The sequence below is a fragment of the Balaenoptera acutorostrata genome, chromosome 12 (genome assembly GCF_949987535.1).
Source record: "Balaenoptera acutorostrata chromosome 12, mBalAcu1.1, whole genome shotgun sequence".
In the NCBI taxonomy this organism is placed as follows: domain Eukaryota; kingdom Metazoa; phylum Chordata; class Mammalia; order Artiodactyla; family Balaenopteridae; genus Balaenoptera; species Balaenoptera acutorostrata.
The window spans coordinates 72,988,546-73,008,422 of record NC_080075.1 but is presented as its reverse complement, the minus strand read 5'-3'; the positions used below and the strand labels follow the sequence as shown (position 1 = coordinate 73,008,422).

Here is a 19,877-nt window from a genome sequence, read left to right as displayed (position 1 = left end):
CCTAACACCCTGCCCATTGCTCTTGCCAAGAATATCTTCTTTCTGCATGTGTATCGACCCCCTACTCAAAAACTTGTAACCCAAGCTGTTCACCAGTCATCTGAACCTCTCCCTGATTTTTCCACAATCGACCTCTCTGACTTTCTGACACAAAGAAGAGCTAACATTTACCACATGCCAGACACTACTCTAAATGCTTCACATGGATTAACTTAATCCACACGAAACTAGGAAGGAGGGTACTATGATTATTCCCATGTTACAGATGAGGAAACTGAGACAGACCGCTTTCACCAACCTGAAATCTCTTCCCCCGCCTTGTCTCTGTTCTTCACTCCCCCCCACCCCACATTTATCAGATTCTCTTTCTTCCAACAGCTCTTCTCTGACTCCCCGCAGCAGCCAGCTATCTTTCCCCTCCTCTTACCCGGAGCACAGCATCCGTCTGGCCTTCTGTCTGTCTTGCCCTGTGTTCGTTCTCTGTCAGGAGCTTGTGTCCTGTTCCCCAGCAGGAGCAGCTGCTGCTTACTGAGTTCTACACATGCCTTTGCTACCCAGGCACCTCCGCAGCGCCCACACACCGGGCTCTCGCCTCCTTTCTGTCTAGTACTGCTGCCTCGCTCTCCCAAGCGGCCCACCACGCAGGGAGACCTGTACAGAACACAATGCTGGGGGCCAGATGGTGAGGGGGGCCGGCCGACAGATTCTGACAGAGCCTACCGGGCAGGCTGGTGGTTGAGTCAACTTCCTTACCTGCCTCAGAGGCTATCAGACTTGGCTCCACTCTAGGGAGTGACTTCCTTCAGGCTAAATAGATAGGGCGCAACTCACCTCCCTCCTTCCCTCCCCTCCCCGACTCAGGCTGACCTTCTCCAAGACAAGTCTGAGACCTATGTTCACCTGGCCTTTTGAGAATGAAAGTCTTTCTCCTCTTGCCCATGTCCTCTCCATGCTTGACAGAAGGCTACTCCCCATTTCCAGATTCCTTTCTTCTTCTGGCTTCTCTGAATTTCTTGCCTGCCTCAGTGGAGTCCTTCTCCTTTTCCTCCCTGGCCCAGTAGCCCTCGCTCCTCTCCTCCTTTTTCCTCCCAAGCCACTGACCTGGGTACTATTTATATTCTAATCTGTGCCCTGCTCTTGACTTGCTGTGTTACCTTGGACGAGTTACTTTCCCACTCTGGGCCTCAATTTTCACATCTATGAAAGGAGGCAGCTGGACTAGATGGTGAGTGACTGTCCTGCTGAGCCCTGCGAGTTCTTCCTTCCTTTTACAGCTCTCCTCTCCACCTCTCCCCTCTGGGCTCCTCTCTCAGGTCTTCTGTCCCAGGGTAGGCCTGCCCTGGCCCCAGGAGAGCTCTGGCTCCAGCTCCCGTTCCCTGTCTAAGCGACCAGCCCTGGGCCTCCTCCCCAGCTCCGGCCCCAGCTCCGCTCCATGTGGCCCGTCTGAGAGGCTGGCCCCAAGCCCGGCGGCAACTCCACATTTCTCTGTTTTTCCTTTTTTTTTCTCTCTTTCCCGGAGTTAACAAGAAGCAGATGTGGCGCACGATGGTTGGAGAGGTGGGGGGAGGAAGGGGGAGGCTGGACCGCCAGCCAGACAGGGGGGAAGGGAGGGGAGTGAGGGAGAGAGAGAGGCGGGAGGCCAGGGCCCGCCCCGAAGCCACTCTTGCGCCTCTGAGCAGCCACAGGGGCAAAGCCCTGTCACCCTCAGGATCCAGTCATTGGGGAAAAGCGATAGGGAGACCAGAGGAGGGCCAGCTGGGGCGAGGGGGTGGAGGCCCAGGAAGCAGCATCTGAGAGGGCCAGGGACCAGGCACAGGAGGCCGGGGGGGCACAGAGAACAAACCCCCCTCAGAAGTGGAGAAGAGGAGAGCGGAAGGAACAGAGGGAGAGACAGATAGGAGCCTGAGGAGGAAAGAGGAGGGGGAGAGCGGTCAGGCCGGGCGGCCAAGGAGGAGGCGTGTGGCTGGGGGCTGCCGGCAGGAAGCTGGGGACAGGCCCTGCTGTCCCTCGGAGCAGCGGCATCCCCCGCTCCAGGCGGAGGCGCCAGTGGCCAGGCCAGGATGTGCCTCTGAGGGCCACCACGGAGCGCCCCGCCATGGCCCCCGGAGCCCTCTGGAGCTGCTACCTCTGCTGCCTGCTGACCGCAGCCGTGGGGGCAGCTAGCTACCCTCCCCGCGGTTACAGCCTCTACACTGGGAGTGGCGGGGCCCTCAGCCCTGGGGGACCCCAGGCCCAGAGTGCCCCCCGGCCTGCCAGCCGCCACAGGTAAGAGTCTGGGTCCCAGCCCGAGGCTGGAGGTAGGTGGGAGGGTGGGTGACAAGGTGCGTATCCTGGCCCCTGCCTTGGGTCCGCTCTTCTGGGCTGTCCCCGCCTAGGGCAGGGAAGGGGGAAGAGGAAACCCATCCATCAGGTGGCTCTTTACATGCCCGCCTTCCTTCAGGGCACTTCCAGGGCCCCCTGAATAGATAGGTCCCCCCCAACCTCAGGGAGATCCGTTTCCACGTTAGGTGCCCAGGGAAACTACCCTGAGCGGCACCAGCCAGGCCTTCCTGCCAGCCGCCAGCTGCATACCAGCCTGGGATTCTCGGCAGACCTTTCATTCCTTTCTAGGGCTCCCTCAGCCCCATCCAGTAGTCCACGCTTCTGACGCCACTCCTCTGCTCATTGTGGCTCTCCAGCCGACATGGACCAGAGGCTGGCGTGAATGGGGCCAAGAGTGTAGAACTTCGAGCCCCAAGGCGGGCAGGGCTCATCAATGGCTTATTCTCTCCTTAACCCTGAGCTGGACCCCTGCCTGCCCCGTCGTCTCCCCTGAGTGGTGGGTGGAAGCCAGCATCCAGGGGATCTCCAGGGGACCCGGCCAGTCGGTTCACACAGGCCACGCCAAGCTGGGGGTTGAGACAGAAGGGACACGAATGAATGCGTGGATTCAGAGGCTCCCCAGGTGCCCCCAGCCGCAAGGATCAACATCTCATGGTTGTGGTTTTGCATCTACACCTCCTGTCCCCATCTTGAAAAGTCTTTATTGACTCCTGCTGCACAGGAAGGCGGGGTGGGGGTGGGGGGAGCTGCCCCTGCCAGAGCCCTGGCTCCCACCAGTCCCCAGGGGCCCTTCATCTTTTGACCCTCCCTCAGCCCCTCTGGTGGCCCCTGGGCCTTCCTTGGGGGCATGTGTCTCTGGCTCTTGGGCCCACGTGGGGTTGTATCTGCAGGAACTGGTGTGCCTATGTGGTGACCCGGACAGTGAGCTGTGTCCTTGAGGATGGAGTGGAGACCTTCATCAAGCCTGACTACCAGCCCTGTGGCTGGGGCCAGCCCCAGTGTTCCCACAGCATCATGTGAGCACCTCCCCCCCCACCAGGGGATGTGCACTTGGTTGGGGCTGGGCTAGGGCGGCCAACTGGGGGCATTTGTACCAAGCAGGTAGCAAGGGGCAGGACCGGGGGCTTCGGTCAGAGCCAGCTGAGGAGATGCTGAGGCAGCAATTTGGCTGGTGGAATACTGAGAGCAAACTTACCTGGACCACCCTGCCAGCCCCTGGAATGCCTTTTCCGGGCTGGGTCACAGTCAAGGAGAGGAGTTCAAAGTTCCAGCACAGGACAAGGGGAGGAAGAATAGGGATTTGGCCCTTGGCCAACAAGCTGAAAACTGTCAACTGAGCAAGGTCACATGCTGGTCAGTAAGTGGGACCCAGCCTGAGGGACAGGCCTAGTCCACCAGCGGCCGCCCATCTCTGAGGACAGGGGCCAGGATCACTACAGGACAGGGAGGAGTCAAGAGGCCTCCCTCTGCCTCTCCCAGGTACCGCAGCTTCCTCCGCCCTCGCTACCGTGTGGCCTACAAAACAGTAACGGATATGGAGTGGAGGTGCTGCCAGGGGTACGGGGGCGATGACTGTGCCGAGGGCCCTGCCCCGGCGCTGGGCCCTGCACCCGCCACGCCGCGCCCCCGGCCCCGGCCCGCCCGCCCCAACCTCTCGGGCTCCAGTGCGGGCAGCCACCTGAGTGGACTGGGCGGGGAAGGTGAGTACGGGAGCTGCTGGGGAGAGGAGGGCGAGACGGTGCTGGGGGAGGCGTGGGCCAGGCTGCTGCGGGGAATCCCTGCTCCAGGTCAGAAGAGGGGACAGAAGGGAGTTAATGAGATCCCTTCCCACACGTGAGAGCGAGAGAGAGAGAGAGAGAGAGAGAGAGAGAGAATATGTCCGTGTCCGTGTGTGTGTGTGTGTGTGTGTGTGTGTGTGTGTGTGTGTGTGACACAGAGAAGAGAGATTGAGTGGAGACCCAGAGAAAAGGAAGACAGAAAAAGAGAATGTGCTCGTTCACGCCCACGTGTGGCCAAGATACTTCCTAGTTGGGAACAGCTGCGGAGGAAGGGGGAATTCCTTGGAGAAGCTTGGTCCAAGGGGATAGACAGATGAGACTACAAGTCCTAGCATGCACTGCAGCCAACTACAGGTCCCAGGGCCCTCGGTGGCCTCTGGAGACTGCAGGTCCCAGAATGCAGCAGTCCCCGTTGCCCGGCACTGCAGATGTGCTGTGTTTGCCTGCCAGGGAGATAGCTGTGCTGTAATTATGGAAACAGGAACTTCTGGCTGACTCTCCCACCATCCAGCCAGATCCCCCGCAGCTTGCCTCGGAGCCCTGTTTGTCCCTGTAGTGCTGTGGAGAGGTTCCTACCCTACGTTCGCATTTCACTCACCCTGAGGGGGTGACATAGTATCATCCCCTTTTTTCAGATGTGGAAACAGTTTCCATAAAGTTAAGAGGCATTCTGGAAGGTGGAAAGGACCTGGCCTTGGTGGTCTGATGGATGACCTGGGTTTGAAACTTGGCTCTGCCACTTATTAAACTTGTAATCCATGGCCCAGTTAATTAACTAACCTCTCTGGTCCTCTGTTTCCCAGTCTGTGAAATGGGAAGAACTAATGGTATTTTCACAGTGGAGTTGTTGGATGGGGGAAGGAGCCATGGTACACATGTGGCTTAAAGGCATTCAGTGAATGGAGTTTCCTACCATCTTTTCTTGCCCAAGTCACGCAGCTAAGGAATGGCCGAATCAGCTGGGACCTCTGCCCTCTTGTTGGAGCTGGGGAGAGCAGGACCTAGGAGGTAGGCACTGAGCTCTGAGGCCTAGCCCCTCGACCTCATGCCTTCCCCTCTCTGCCAGGACCTGGGGAGTCACAGAAGGTGCAGCAGCTGGAGGAGCAGGTGCAGAGCCTGACAAAGGAGCTGCAGGGCCTCCGGGGTGTCCTGCAGGGACTGAGTGGGCGCCTGACGGAAGACGTCCAGAGAGCTGTGGAGACAGCCTTTAATGGGAGGCAGCAGCCCGCAGATGCAGCTGCCCGCCCCGGTGTGCACGAAACCCTCAACGAGATCCAGCAGCAGCTGCAGCTCCTGGACAACCGCGTCTCCACCCACGACGAGGAGCTGGGCCATCTCAACACCCATCACAGCGGTGGTGGCGGCAGTGGTGGCAGCAGGGCTCTGGGCCCAAGCCCGGCCCCTCCCGGCCACAGCGAGGAGCTGCTGCGGGAGCTGGAGCAGCGGCTGCAGGAGTCCTGCTCCGTGTGCCTGGCGGGGCTGGATGGCTTCCGCCGGCAGCAGCAGGAGGACAGGGAGCGGCTGCGCGCGCTGGAGAAGCTACTGGCCTCCGTGGAGGAGCGGCAGCGGCAGCTCGCTGGGCAGGCCCTGGGCCGCTGGCCCCCTCAGGAATGCTGCCCTCCAGAACTGGGCCGGCGACTGGCCGAACTGGAGCGGAGGCTGGATGTAGTGGCTGGCTCGGTGACAGTCCTGAGCGGGCGGCGGGGCGCCAACCTGGGAGTAGCAGCTGGGCAAGGGGGCCACCCCCCAGGCTATACCAGCTTAGTGTCCCGCCTCTCTCGCCTGGAGGACCGATTCAACTCCACCCTGGGCCCCTTGGAGGAGCAGGAGGAGGGCTGGCGGGGGCATCCCGGGGGGCTGGGCCACTGGCTGCCTGCTGCCAGGGGCCAACAAGAGAAGCTGGAGGGGCTGCTGGCCAATGTGAGCGGGGAGCTGGGGGGGCGGCTGGCTCTGCTGGAAGAGCAGGTGGCAGGGGCTGTGCAGGCATGTGGGCAGCTCTGCTCTGGGGCCCCGGGAGAGCAGGGCTCCCAGGTCAGCGAGATCCTCAGTGCCTTGGAGCGCAGGGTGCTGGACAGCGAGGGGCAGCTGCAGCTGGTGGGCTCAGGCCTGCACAAGCTGGGAGCAGCTGGCGAGACCCAGCAGGCCGCGCTGGAAGGACTGCAAGGGGTCGTGGGCCAGCTCCAGGGTCGTGTCGATGCGCTGGATGAGACGGCTGCAGAGTTCACACTGCAGCTGAATCTCACAGCTGCACGGCTGGGCCAACTGGAGGGGCTGCTGCAGGCCCGTGGGGATGAGGGCTGTGGCACCTGCGGTGGTGTCCAGGAGGAGCTGGGCCGTCTTCGGGACGGTGTGGAGCGCTGCTCCTGCCCCCTGTTACCCCCGCGGGGCCCCGGGGCCGGCCCGGGTGTTGGGGGACCGAGCCGTGGGCCTCTGGATGGCTTCAGTGTGTTCGGGGGCAGCTCAGGCTCAGCCCTCCAGGCCCTGCAGGGAGAGCTCTCCGAGGTTATTCTCACCTTCAGCTCCCTCAATGACTCACTGCATGAGCTCCAGACCACAGTGGAGGGCCAGGGTGCTGATCTGGCTGACCTGGGAGCCACCAAGGACCGTATCATCTCTGAGATTAACAGGCTGCAGCAGGAGGCCACAGAGCATGCTACAGAGAGTGAGGAGCGCTTCCGAGGCCTGGAAGAGGGACAGGCACAGGCCGGCCAGTGCCCCAGCCTAGAGGGGCGATTGGGCCGCCTGGAGGGAGTCTGTGAGCGGTTGGACACGGTGGCCGGGGGACTGCAGGGCCTGCGCGAAGGCCTCTCCAGACACGTGGCTGGGCTCTGGGCCGGGCTACGGGAAACCAACAGCACCAGCCAGACACAGGCAGCCCTGCTGGAGAAGCTGCTAGGGGGGCAGGCCGGCCTGGGCAGGCGGCTCGGCGCCCTTAACAGCTCCCTGCTGCTCCTGGAGGACCGGCTTCACCAACTCAGTCTGAAGGACCTCACTGGTGAGGGGGCAAGAGGAGGCACGGGGTGGGGGGACTCCTTTCAAGTCCTTTCTTTCTCCTCCCCTGACCCTGCGACAGCCCAGCCTTAACCTCGTCCACTTTCTCCTTGCCCTGCCCAGCATGAATTGCAGACCCACCTCTGTCCCAGGGCTTGGTTTGTCCACAAGAGATGATCCAAGGTCCCAGCTCCCCGCCCTCCCCTGACGGCTCAGACAGGCCTGTGGGTGGAGGAGGGGTGCTGCTCTGCCGGCTAGGTACCCAGCATGGGCAGCGAGGGGCCCCATCACCCTGCCCCTGGATCCACCACCTTCCTTGTCCTTTGGAAACTCCTTTTTATGGCTCTGCTTCAACTTAGTTTTGTCACTGTAGGTCCTGCAGGTGAGGCTGGGCCACCAGGGCCTCCTGGGGTACAGGGACCCCCAGGCCCTGCCGGACCTCCGGGACCTCCAGGCAAGGATGGACAAAAGGGGCCCATTGGACCACCAGGTATGTGGGCTGAGATCCTTGCTGCAGCCAGGGCTACTCCAACCCCAACCCCGCTGCCCCGGGCTTGACATTCCACTCTGAACCGGACAGAGAAGGGGGGAAAGGGGCAAGGAACTGGGGCTCCCACATGGCTGACAGTGACTAGGAGCTAGGATAGTCACTGTGTTGGCCAGTTGGCTGTGGTGGCCTCACTGCTGTGTTGAAGACGATGGCTGAGCCTATAAGGTTGAACAGAATGGGCCCTATCTCTTCCTCCTTTTCTTGATACGCCCAGTTCTGTTTTGGAGTCTGCATAGCACCTGGCACAGTGGGAAAGCAGATGTTTGCTGAGTGACTTAGCGAGAGCTGCCCTACTTCTCACTGCTCCCTTTTTTCTTCCCACAGGTCCCCAAGGTGAACAGGGTAAGTTCCTCTCATTCAGTGCTGGAGGGCGGGGAACTGAACTAGGGTTTGGAGGACGGAAGGCCTCAGGCAGCCCTGGGGGTAGAGAGCCAGGAGGGGAAGGGGGCCGGGCAGCCCTGCACTGAGCGTCCACTCTGACACCCTCCCCACCCCACCCAGGAGCAGAGGGGGCACCAGCAGCCTCTGTGCCCCGGGTGGCCTTTTCAGCTGCCCTGAGTTTGCCCCGGTCTGAACCAGGCACAGTGCCCTTTGACAGGGTCCTGCTCAACGATGGGGGCTACTATGATCCAGAGACTGGTAAGCCTGGGCGTGGGCAGCCGGGCACTGGGGGGAACGGGGGAGGCTGTGCAGTGATATGTCCCCATTCTTGCAGTTTCAGACAAGCTGAGTCTTTTCATTCTCTGGTTTGGGGAGACCCCTATTCTCTCCTTCATTTATTCGTTCTCACCACAGCTTGGACTGAGGGGTGAGGTGGGGAGGGGAAAAGCCTATCATTCCACAGCTCTTTATGGGGGAGCCTGTTCTTGCCCAGGCACTGTTTTAAGTGCTGGGGATGCGGAAATGAACGAAACACTGGTTTCCCTGCCGTCCGTGGAGCTCACATTCTAGTAGAAGAGAGGTGAAAAGACCCAGAGGGTCCCTCCGCACGTAGTCCAGGAGTTCTGCAAGGGCTCCCGGACACCTTCCCGGCCCCTGCCACCTGTCTCCCTCCTGATTGCCACTGTTGTCCCCAGGCGTGTTCACGGCGCCACTAGCCGGACGCTACTTGCTGAGCGCGGTGCTGACTGGGCACCGGCACGAGAAAGTGGAGGCCGTGCTGTCCCGCTCCAACCTGGGCGTGGCCCGCATAGACTCCGGTGGCTACGAGCCTGAGGGCCTGGAGAATAAGCCGGTGGCCGAGAGCCAGCCCAGCCCGGGCGCCCTAGGCGTCTTCAGCCTCATCCTGCCGCTGCAGGCCGGGGACACGGTCTGCATCGACCTGGTCATGGGGCAGCTGGCGCACTCGGAGGAACCGCTCACCATCTTCAGCGGAGCCCTGCTCTACGGGGACCTGGAGCTAGAACAGGCGTAGACAGGGAGCCGGGCCCCAGTGGCCTGAAGTGTCTACGCCGTCCAAACAGCCAGCTGGGGGGTGGGCTCCGGGGCGTCTCGCCTGGGACGGGGCCCCGACTCGGGGCAAGTCGCCGTCTCTGTACCCGCCGCAGCAGCGCAGGCGCCCAGAGCAGCGTCCTTCCCACGGTCGGAGTGCACCGGGTCTGGGACTCTGGGGTCCCCTCGTCCAGACTTTTGGCCTGATCGCCGTCCCTGCAAGACTCGGACTGCGGAGGGGCTAATCCTCGCACACTTTGCTCCCCCAACTGGCCTCTAGGCCGAATCCCTGGGCTCCGGGACTCTCTCGAGGGGGCTCCGGCCCCCACCGCCATACTAAACTATTCAGGAATAAAGACACTTGGTTTTTCTAAAAAAAAAAAAAAAACTAAACTAAACAAGCTGTCTGCTCTACTATGTGTTCAGGGGTAGACGGGGTGAGGGAGCCCCGGGTTCCGGACCCCGCTCGCGCCCTCCGCTCTGGCGGGGTAGCTCTGCCTGCACTTGCACTGGACGCGCGGGCGAGAAGTGCGCCCGGGGCCCCTAGCCGGGCCCCGTTACTGGTCGCGCCTTTTCCGCCGGCGTCCGCCAGAGGGCGCTGGGAGCCGAGACCGCGGCGCCGCTGGGCGGTGTCTCCCGTCACGTGACGTCCGCCGTTCATCTTGAGTGCCCCAGCTGCTCAGCGGCGGAGGCGACGCCTCGAGCTGGGATTGGCTGGGCCTCGGGGGCGGGGTGGGGCGGGGCGGGGCGGGGCAGTAGGGACGGCGCGAGCCGCGGCTCTGGATGCCGGGGACCGGGCCGCAGCTGCGAGGCCAGATTCAACCCCGCGGGCCTAGGGTCTGGAGAGGGATCCGCGGGTGCAGGAGAAGGCGGGACAAGGGATGCCTTTCAGCTGCGCTTTCTCTTGGCATTCATGAGGTTGCCTAGCTGCGCTTTAGAGAGATTTGTATTAGCTCGGAGTCCGTCTGACAAGTGAGGAAACTGAGGGCGAGAATTTGAAGGCGTAGCCATCTCCTGGGCCACGCAACCTGCTAAGGGAAGGCCGGGGACCAAAACCGCGGGGTCTGCATTCCCAGGCCCGCTGGGGTCGATGCGCGTGGGGAGCAAGAGCCCGGCTGCGTCCCCTGCACCCCACTGCACCCCTCGCCGCTGCAGGAGGCTCCTTGGAGGAGGAGCTCGGGACGCGGAGGAGGAGCCAGGGCAGACTCTGGGAGCTGGGACACGATACTCCGGGATAAGAGGCAGAGCCCGGGAGGAACCCCGTCAGCCGAGCGGGCAGAAAGCTCCGGGAGCAGCATTATGGAAGAGAAACAGATTCTGTGCGTGGGACTAGTGGCGCTGGACATCATCAGTGTGATGGACAAATACCCGGAGGAGGACACGGACAGCAGGTAGGGGCGCCCGGGCCCCTCGGAGACCCTAGGGGCCGCTGCAGCCCCGCGTTGTGCCAGGCGGCCAAGACTACACGGCTAATGAGCGGGAGGGGGCCCCCGCAGCGAGGCCTTGAGGTCGCCTTGGGAGCTGGTGCCCCCTGCCCTCTGCCCGGGACCTGGGGAAAGAATTGAGGCCTTTAGTAGTAAGATCCAGGCTTTGGATAGCATTGTGTTCTCCAGTTCCCATTTCAACCCTGGGACCGTGTCAGACATCATTATCCCCATTTTACCGAGTAGGCTAAGCAAGTAAAGACCCTGAGAGACGCAGTTATTTATCCACGGGCACACAGCTAGGAAGGGGCAGAACCAGTTTTTTTCTTTTTAACGAGAACTGTGCACTTGCCTATCACCAGCATTTACTTCTAATTTATTTACCACATATATATCTCATATGTGTCTTTTAAAAAAATTTTTTGAGGTAGCTTACAATAAGAAGTATGTGCAGTTAGACTGTTCAAGAACTTTCAAAACCATGGTGTTTGAGCTTCACTGTAGCTCAGGGCTTGCTGGCACGGCAGGCAAATTTGGAGATGCTGTGAGTTATGGGTAGAGCTGGTTCATGAGCCACACAGACTTTTCCCTGGTGCCGAATTCCAGAAGTTTACCAGAAGTCCTTTTTACAATACTCAGTGAACAACATAGTGGAAGAGACCCTTCTTGGTTGTCTGGTAGAAGTTGAAAAGTCATTTGTTGGTTCCCGTATTTACTCTTGATCACCCTTACACTGTAATCCCAAGACACTTCTGTGTGGTGGAATCCGTGGCTGTCTCTTGGTGCAGTCTGGTGCTCAGAATACGGACAAGAACTGCTTCTTGGCCCTCACTTGTCTCAGCCAAGAACTGGATAAAAGGCGAGTTCAAGATTGAACTCGGGAAAGACACTACAGCAACCACAGCCAGGACGCTCACTGAGGGGAGAGCCCTGGGTCCACACAGCACTGTCACAGGCATTGTTACATAGTTTCCTCACAGCAGCCCATGGGAAGCGTGTAAGGATCAGTCACATCCTCTCTTTAGAGATGAGGAAGCTAAGGATTTGGAGAAATTAGACACTTTCTGTAAGGGGCCACGTGGTTGATGAGTGGCAGAGCGGTAGTCACAACTCAAGCATCCTGATGCTAGTGCCCCAGCCCTCCTCCCTCTCTGGTGCTCCCTGTTCCTTTGCTGCTGCCCGCCTCATGGAGTTGACCCTTTGCTTTGGGCTGCTTTGTTTGCCAGAGGTGACAGCCCCTGGCAAAAGGTGCAGGGACAGTGGGGGGCAGGCACAAGGGTATGCTGCTGTGTGGACCTAGCCCACCTACCAAGGTCAAGCCAGCCCCGGGACTTGGTGCCCAGTGAGGAGTCAAGTTTACTTTCCGGAGAACAGTGCAGATTCTGGGGCTACAGTTTCTCCAAGAACTGTGGAGGACCTCCAGAGGACCCAGACGACTTGTTCTGCTAGAGCTGAGTCCCAGTGCCTTTGAGCTTACTCATGTTGGGAGGCTAGGAGAAGAGCCTGCTAGTTCCACCCTGACGGGAGCTGGTTCCGAAGGTGGGCACTAAGCGAGGTGCCTCTCTGAAGAGACCCTCCGTGCTCCCTGCGCTTCAGGGAGTATCTCCCCCCTCCCCCAGACCCATGGCTCTGCTCCTCTGTGGAGCAGTTTGCTTGTCCACAGGGCCTCTCTCCTGTGCTCCCATCCCACCCAGCCCAGCTCCTGGACTCTGTTGTGCCTCCCCGATGGGCAAACCTGAGTGGGACACAGTCCTTCCCAGCATCTGAGCCCCACCTTTCCCAGGCTCTCTCCATAGGCAGCCGAGGACTCTCAGGAGCTGCCCCCTGGAACTCGGCCAGACCCCTGAGGAATGGCCCTCCCTCCCAGAGTCCTGGCTGAGAAGGACCTTCTGGAAAGCATCTTCATGCTCAGCAGAGCATTTCTGCACAGAAAGTTGGGCGTCAATATAACTTTGAAGGGTTTCCACAGAGTAAAACTGTATACCCTTTCTCTGAAGCCTCATCAAGCTGGGACCCAATTACTTTCCATTCAGAAATAGAGAGCACTTGCAGTGGTTTGGGGTCAGGAAACCCGGGTTCTGGTATCACCTTTGTCATTAATTGTTGTTGTGACCTTGAGCAAGTCCAGTCCCTCCAGGCTTCTCCTCTCTTCTCTGCATGAAAATTTCTCTAAAGCTCATAGCTTGAGAAATGTTTGACCCTTTGCAGATTAGTATCCTTCTTTCTAATGAGATCATGGTCCCCTTTTCCCAAGGCTGAAGGGAACTTCAAGGTTAAGCTTTGTGTACAAATATACCCTAGCCTAAAAATGCTACTTCATTTATTTCTCTTAATTAGTAGTTCTTCGGTACTTGTTCCCCTTATCGTAAGCTGCCACAGTTATTATTATCCTTTTTGGAACTGGAAGAATAGAAATAACAGCCTGTACTGTTACCTCACAGTATTATTGGAGCACAAATGAGAAACCATTGAAGTGCTTTGACTATGTATGCATGAGTTATCATTTTTGTTGTTGATGATGACAATGAAGCCCTTCAGATGTATCTTGATTTAGTTTCCTTTTATTAGATTTTCAGTAAAGATGGAGGAAAAAAAAAAGGAAAAAAAAAAGGTAACTATGCACTGTGATGGATGTGTTAACTAACCTTATTGTAGTAATCACTTCACAAAATATATATTTTGTGTATATCAGAATCATCACGTTGTACACCTTCGGCTTTCAGAATGTTATATGTCAATTACATCTCAATAAAGCTGAAAAAAAAAAGGAGAAACAAACAAAGATGGAGAAAAACTGGTCTTCACTCAGTAATCTTTTTAACTTTTGTCATCATAAAAGTTACCACACACAACCTTCTTAAATGATCACAATGTCCGGGTTTGCTTCCTGTCTTAATTATTTTAATCTGAGTTATTACTGAAGTGGTCTCTCCTAAGACAGGAGCAGCAGGAGGTTTGCCACTTTTGGGAAGAGGCAGCTCTCAAGGAGGAGGCTTGTGGGGGGACACTGTAACAAAGGAGGAAGTAACCCAGAGTCAGTGAGACCCTCAGATTGTGATGGGCCCGAGTGAGTGCTTTCCTGATGTCCTAAGAATAGGTGCAAGATAGAAATTAATCACTGTGAACTTGAATTTAGCCTGGGCTGGGGAATAGCTGAGCCTCTTCCCTTTGCTGAGCCTAAGGCTGGCCTGGATGCTTTCTGAGGGGAATCGCCTGGCTTTTACATCCTGTGGACCCTACTCAGAGCTCAGCCCTGCTTATCCCAGCCCCAGCCTGCTGGATCTGCAGGGACCCTCCTTGTGTTTTGCAGGTGCTTGTCCCAGAGATGGCAGCGTGGAGGCAACGCATCCAACTCCTGCACTGTCCTCTCCCTGCTTGGAGCCCCCTGTGCCTTCATGGGCTCGCTGGCCCCGGGCCACGTTGCTGAGTAAGTGGAGGGAGCAGGGGAGGGTGGCCCACAGGGTGGGGGGAGAAGAAGGAAGCCTTGGCCCTGGGTGGGCGGTCTCTGAGAAACGGTTTGCGGCCACCAGAAATGGGTGGGGCGTGGGGAGTGGAGTACCAGCATCCCAGACCCTCCCTGGTATGGCTTATCTGCTGCTCAGTTGTTAATGCTGCTCCTGTTAAAGGTTTCATTTTCACAGCCCGTTTCCTTGGCCAGTCCCTGGAGCCTGCTTCGGCTTCCCACCTTCTCCTTCCTTGTTTCCAACAGACTCTCTGCGGTGGATGTGACTTTGCCCTTCTCAAGTCCCTAATCCTGCCTGTGCTTGTGGCAGAAGGCAGTTAGGGACATGCTGTACCTGCCCTCTCTCGGGGATGTCCTGCATCCATGGTCCCAGGGTCCAGGCCTGCAGTTTCTTTCCCAGCTGAGGGAGCAGGGCCAGTGATTGTGTCCCCGTTGTTCACTGAAGCAGCGAGAGCTCCCTGCCCAAGGACACCCGGATGCCACGTGCTAAAGCTGGGCCCAGACCCATGCCTCCCAGCTCATCGGCTAGGAGGCTGCAGCCCGTAGTGGCCCACACACTTCCTCTATGTTGGCTGCTGCAGGGACCCAAGAGCCCTTTGACCCCTGGCACTGCCAACTCAGCAAGCGCTTATCAGGGCGGTGAGGCCCACTTTGCCCACTATGGGCACAGGGGCAGGCTGCCAGGTTGCTGGCCTGTAAAGCACAGCCCTTTGAACCCTGGTTTGAGAGGGGCTGCTGCCAGAGCCCAGCCCCAAGCCGCAGCCAGATTCCCTTCCTTATGAACTGGCACGAGGCAAATAATGGGGTGAGAGCCTGCCCTGTGATGGGAGACAGAGGGACCCGGAGCCAACAGCTGCTCACTTGTCAGCCCTCTTCAGCAGCTGCCTTCCCTCCCAGCTAGAGCAAGACCGTGCCTCTTGCTTTGGGATGGTGGACCCACCTTTGTGTGGCAATCATGCTGATAGCTGGGCCATTCCAAATTCTCCCCACGTGTTCAACAAACACTGAATGAGCACCTACCATGTGCCTGGCACTGTGGGTGCAAAAAGTTATTTGGCAAAAACCAAATCATATTCTCCATGCTGTGAGAAAGCTACTATTTAAAGGATCCTTGAGACGTAAGACAAGGAATGATGCCCCGACGTGGTACCTCTATACAAATCTGTATTGTCCAGCCTTGGTGTTGCCGAAAGTGGGGTTCGGCCATAGTGAGAAAGGCCAGGATGGTGGCTGGGCTGCTGGGCGTAGTTGCCAACTCCTGGTGACAGGACACTGCATTTCCAAAGAGCTGGGACGGGTGGGATGCCCTCCTTGTTCTGCTGGTACAGTCTTCCTGAGGGGCCACCCCCCGGCTCACTCTGAGTGGAGGGGATTCTGAGCAAGAGTCCTGGACCCAGTCTATACTGAGGGGCCTCAGGCACTGAGAGGGCTTGCCACTGTGGAAGGAGAGGGCAGTGAGCAGGCCCACCGAGGCAGCACCACTTCCTGGCTGGGCATCGTGGAGGCAGGTGTAGAAGGAGAGGAATCATGTTAGGACTGGAAGGACTTCAGAGAGAGGAGTACCATGGGGATGAGCAAGCAGAGGGCACCTGGGGGACAAAGTGTCACCTTGGTAATTATTAATACTGCCTGGGCCTTGCATGATGCGGGCCACAGTGCCCTCACCTGCTTGGTTCAAACAGGGTGCATGTTCTAGGTCCCAAGTCTACCCCATCTAGCTTTATGAACGCGAGCAAATCCTTTCCAGCTTGAGTCAGACTGAAGGACAGGGTCAGGGTTGGAGTTTGCTTCAGTCAGGACCTAAAAGAATGTCCCTTAGGGTTTTTCTCACTAAGCTCCAGCCATGCTCTCCTGCCTCTCCTGCCTCCACACAGCCTGTGACAGTGACTCCCCATCCCATCCCAGCCCCTCTGCTTGCACCCCAGGGTCCCCGGTGGCCCTGCCACCTACCCTCCAGTCCCCAAACCCCCGTCGAACTGCGCCTCCCCGGGTTACTCCGCCCTGGCAGTTTTGTCCTGGACGACCTTCGCCGCTATTCCGTGGACCTACGCTACACGGTTTTTCAGACCACGGGCTCCGTCCCCATTTCCACAGTCATCAGCAGCAAGGCCAGTGGTAGCCGCACCATCCTACATGCCTACAGGTTTGTACATCTGTCTGCGCCTTGCCAGCTGCCGCCGCCATTGCCATCACTCAGCTCCCAGAGCAGGACCCTTCTCTCCAAGGCCCGCGTGCTCCGGCACCGCTCCCCACCCCGCGGGAGGCCCAGGCCCCTGGTAGCCTCTAATCTGTGTCTCCTTGCCCTTCCCTTGGCTCGGGCTCCACCCCAAGCTTCCTGGTGGCTGACTTCAGGCAGCGGGGCGTGGACGTGTCTCAGGTGGCCTGGCAGAGTAGCGGGGAAGCCCCGTGCTCTTGCTGCATCGTCAACAGCTCCAATGGCTCCCGTACCATTGTGCTCTACGACACGTAAGGCCCCCTGGCCTGCCCTGCCACAGCCCACCAATTAGCCTGCTCACTTGCCACGTGGGCAGCCCACTTGCCCGCCCTCTGTGGCCTCTCTCTTTGTACCAGAAATTGTCCCTATGCCAAACGGTTCAGTGATTTCGGAATTGTTCTCAATTAGGGGAGAAGTGGGGTGGGAAGGGATGGGCTTTGCTCTGCCTGGCGACTTGGCCTTGGTCAACACCAAGGATGGGCGGGCAGGCCTGTGCAAACTGTAATTTATGATGTGATTCCTCCATAATCAGCCAATCAGCAGCCTGGGTGTGAGTACGGGGAAATTGTTCTGAGGACAGAGGGATGGGAGATGTGATTCAAACCATCCTGAGCCCTGAAGGGGGCCCACTGGGGTTTCCAGGGTCAGCCCCAGAGTTGCCAGCCTGCAGCATGGCACCAGGAGCTGAGGTTTGGGTGTTCGAAAGAGATGAGCAACCCCAAAGGTCCCAGCATGATGAAGCCAGACCAAATGCCACACACCACTCACAGCCATTGCTGAAGGAGGGAAGGGGAACACTGGCTCAGCAGAACAGGGCCATCTGATGTGTTGCTAACCTGGGGCAGGGCAGGGGAATCCCTTTAGGGTCCCAAGCTTCCAGGGAGAGACCCCTTCTCATCTCTTCCAGATTCCCTCCTGAAAAATCTCAGAGGTTTAGTTTACTGAGAACCTAATGTGTGCCAAGTACTCTGTTAGGGCAGAGATGGCCCAAGCCCAACTGCCCTGGGGTTCTGACTGTCCCTGCTGCCCAGCATGACCACTGGACCTGCGGGAGGGGCAGTCATCCTAGAACAAGATTTATAACCAGTGGCCCTGGGCTCTTTGTGTCCCAGTGAATGAGTGGGTAGGCATACATGCTAGACACGATCTTCCCATTGGGCAACCCTAGTCATCTGCCCATTAAGCAACAGTCTGTAGCAACTTTGATCAGGGACACAACATGGGTATTCATGGGAAGGGAGGGAGAGGAGCTCCAAGGAGAAATGTTTATTGCCCACTGGCCTCGGTCCAGGCATATCCACACACATTATCTCCAGCTGCAGCAGGCCTGCGAGGCTAGGGGTTCGGTCCCCTTTACCAAAGGGGAAGCACCTCAGAAAGGCCACAGTCACCCAGCTAGTTAAATCGGAGGAGGATTTGGCACAGAACATGGAGGGGAGGACACTGGCTGTGTGTAGGTCTCTGGCCAAGGAAGGTCAAGGCGGACCCTTCCCAGGTCTCCACACCTAAGTCAGCCAAAAATAAACTCATCCTCAAGCACCAACCTTGATCTCAGGGTCATAACATGGAGCTGCCAAACTCAGGACAGCGCTGCTGTCACCACTGGGGTGCCTGAAGTGAGAGGGCCCAGACCCGAGCTCCAGGCAGAACGGCGTGGCCTTTGTAGTTTCCCGGGGCACTGCATGGTGGTAGCTGTGTGTGCTGCTGGCAAGAGGAATTCTGGGAATTGTAGTCCCTGGTGCGCTGAAAGCATTTGGGGAGATATGGTCTCCAAGGCACGCAGAACTGGTCCCTTGCTTGACATATGTGGTGGTTGAGTTTGCCCTTAGATAATATCACAGCCTCAAACACAGGAAGGGGCACCCTAGGAAACTGCCTCCAGCCCCCTGTCTGGATGGAGCTGAGTAGGGTAAGGAGTGGTCTCGAGTTTAGCCTGAGACAGGGTCTGTCCTGGAGCTAAGCCTCAGAAGCATGTGCTATAGATTCAGCTTCCTGCCATGCTGCAGGCAGCGCCAGGCATAGGGGCCCTAGCAGCCAGTTAGAGATCCTGGCCCTGGCTGACCTCACCATGACCCTTCTCTGTCCTTTCTGTCCTGCGACTCAGGAACCTACCAGATGTGTCTGCTAAAGACTTTGAGAAGGTTGACCTGACCCGGTTCAAGTGGATCCACATTGAGGCAAGCCCTGCCCTACCTGTGTTTTGAGGGCCTCAACCTGCCAGCCCCTCCACATGTTCTGCCTCCTTCTTGGTTTCTTTGAACCATGAAGTACCTTAGAGATCAATGAATCCAACCCCCCTCACCCCCTCTCCATCCTCCTTTATGTTTTCAGGTGGAAACTAAGGCCCAGAAAGACTGGGTGATTTACTCAAGGTCACACAGCAGGATGTAGGTGCCAGAAGCAGGATGCTGGCTCTAGGCAAAGTCTGGTGCTTTCTGTGTTACAGGCTGCCCCACCTCCTCTGGAGTTGGCCTCTGGCAGGAGCCTGGCTGTGGGAGGCCTGACCCGTTAGCTCTGGGGAGGCAGGAATGAGAGGGCCTGACCCAGCTCCCAAATAAAGGGAACTAGAATCTTCATTCCAAGAGAAGTTTTGGAGTCTAGGTGGGAGGAAACCTTGAGAAGTCCTGAGTTCTAATCCTAGCCCTGTCATTTAATTTATTGTAGGTCCTTAAGAAAGTCTCTCTTTTATTCTTTCGTCTTCTCATCTGAAGTGGGAGGGCTGGTCAATAAGGTCTCCAAGGTCCAGAATAGCACTAGAATTTTGAGGCTTAGGATGGGGCTCCGGCCCAGCCTTCCTGGCCCCTCTCCCCCCTCACCCATGGTTCCAGCAGGGAAGGATGAATGAGGCAGAATGAGACCAGCGCCCAGCTGGTCCTGAGTTGCCTGCCCTGCCCTGCTCTGCCCCAGGGCCGGAATGCATTGGAGCAGGTGAAGATGCTGCAGCGGATAGAACAGCACAACGCCAGGCAGCCTCCGGAGCAGAAGATCCAGGTGTCTGTGGAGGTGGAGAAGCCGCGAGAGGAGCTGTACCAGCTGTTAGGCTACGGAGACGTGGTAAGCATCCCCCACGGCCCCCCACTTGCCACATCCAGCTTCATTTGGTCCTTAAAGGGAGTCCGAGTGTCCCCTTGTCCTGCCTGTCACACTTAGGATGGCAGTTTGCGGCTTGGTGATGTTGGCAGGTGGGGGCAAAGCAAAGCGGCAGACCGCTAGCTTAGGGCTCTGGTGCAGGCCTCAATAGTGGCCAAGGAGTAGAATTTCTCCACCCCAGTGGGCGCATAGGTGTGAAGGCAGCCAGAGGGCTTGGTCAAGGCCAAGACAGCCAGCCTCAGGGCCAGCCTGCGTGGAAGCCTCTCCTCCCTGGGCCTCCTGTCTTTTCCTCTGTCAGATGACAGGCTGGGGCAGCTCTCCGAGGTGCCCTCCAGTTCTGGGGTGGGAGCCACTAGGGAGTGAGGGAGGATGGGAAGGGGACTTGCCCGTGGTAAGTTTGGAATGTAAATGGAATCGGGATGATAATCCTGGCATCACAGTGGAAGCTCGTTGGGCCTCAACCTTGGCTGCACGTTAAATGATGTGGATGCCTGAGCTCCACCCTCATTTTTTTATTTTTTTTTTTAAATTTGGTTGGTAGAGGTGAAGCCTGGGCTGAAGTATTTTTTAACAAAACACCCTGGTGATTCTAATATGTAGCTGGTGTTAAGGA

At 58.0% G+C, this 19,877-nt stretch overlaps 2 protein-coding genes across 7 annotated transcripts in view; both read left to right on the top strand.

The window, feature by feature from the left end:
* Positions 1 to 1,626: 1,626 nt before the first annotated feature.
* EMILIN1 (elastin microfibril interfacer 1) lies at positions 1,627 to 9,452 on the top strand. Its single transcript, XM_007191306.2, has 8 exons — positions 1,627 to 2,265; positions 3,213 to 3,338; positions 3,802 to 4,022; positions 5,167 to 7,095; positions 7,465 to 7,581; positions 7,966 to 7,983; positions 8,143 to 8,280; positions 8,718 to 9,452. The coding sequence occupies exons 1-8, from the start codon at positions 2,096 to 2,098 to the stop codon at positions 9,053 to 9,055; spliced, it is 3,057 nt and encodes a 1,018-aa protein (XP_007191368.2). The 5' UTR covers positions 1,627 to 2,095; the 3' UTR covers positions 9,056 to 9,452.
* Positions 9,453 to 9,835: 383 nt separating this feature from the next.
* The window catches only part of KHK (ketohexokinase), a 22,419-nt gene continuing 12,377 nt past the window's right edge, over positions 9,836 to 19,877 (top strand). For 4 of the 6 annotated variants that reach the window (XM_057558244.1, XM_057558243.1, XM_007191311.2 and 1 more), the window contains exons 1-5: positions 9,836 to 10,463; positions 13,807 to 13,923; positions 16,291 to 16,425; positions 18,279 to 18,351; positions 19,082 to 19,228. In XM_057558244.1, coding sequence (XP_057414227.1) covers positions 10,372 to 10,463; positions 13,807 to 13,923; positions 16,291 to 16,425; positions 18,279 to 18,351; positions 19,082 to 19,228 — 564 coding nt within the window. In that variant the 5' untranslated portion in view covers positions 9,836 to 10,371. Of the gene's footprint in view, positions 10,464 to 13,806; positions 13,924 to 15,967; positions 16,103 to 16,290; positions 16,426 to 18,278; positions 18,352 to 19,081; positions 19,229 to 19,877 lie in introns of all 6 variants that reach the window. The other 2 variants (XM_007191309.2, XM_007191310.2) reach the window with 2 other exon arrangements.

Excerpts from the sequence above, each read along its gene's own strand:
- EMILIN1 (XM_007191306.2), top strand. The coding sequence starts at position 2,096 with ATGGCCCCCGGAGCCCTCTGGAGCTGCTACCTCTGCTGCCTGCTGACC. Across the intron at positions 2,266-3,212 it reads CGGCCTGCCAGCCGCCACAG|GAACTGGTGTGCCTATGTGG; the intron begins GTAAGAGTCTGG and ends TTGTATCTGCAG. Across the intron at positions 3,339-3,801 it reads CAGTGTTCCCACAGCATCAT|GTACCGCAGCTTCCTCCGCC; the intron begins GTGAGCACCTCC and ends TGCCTCTCCCAG.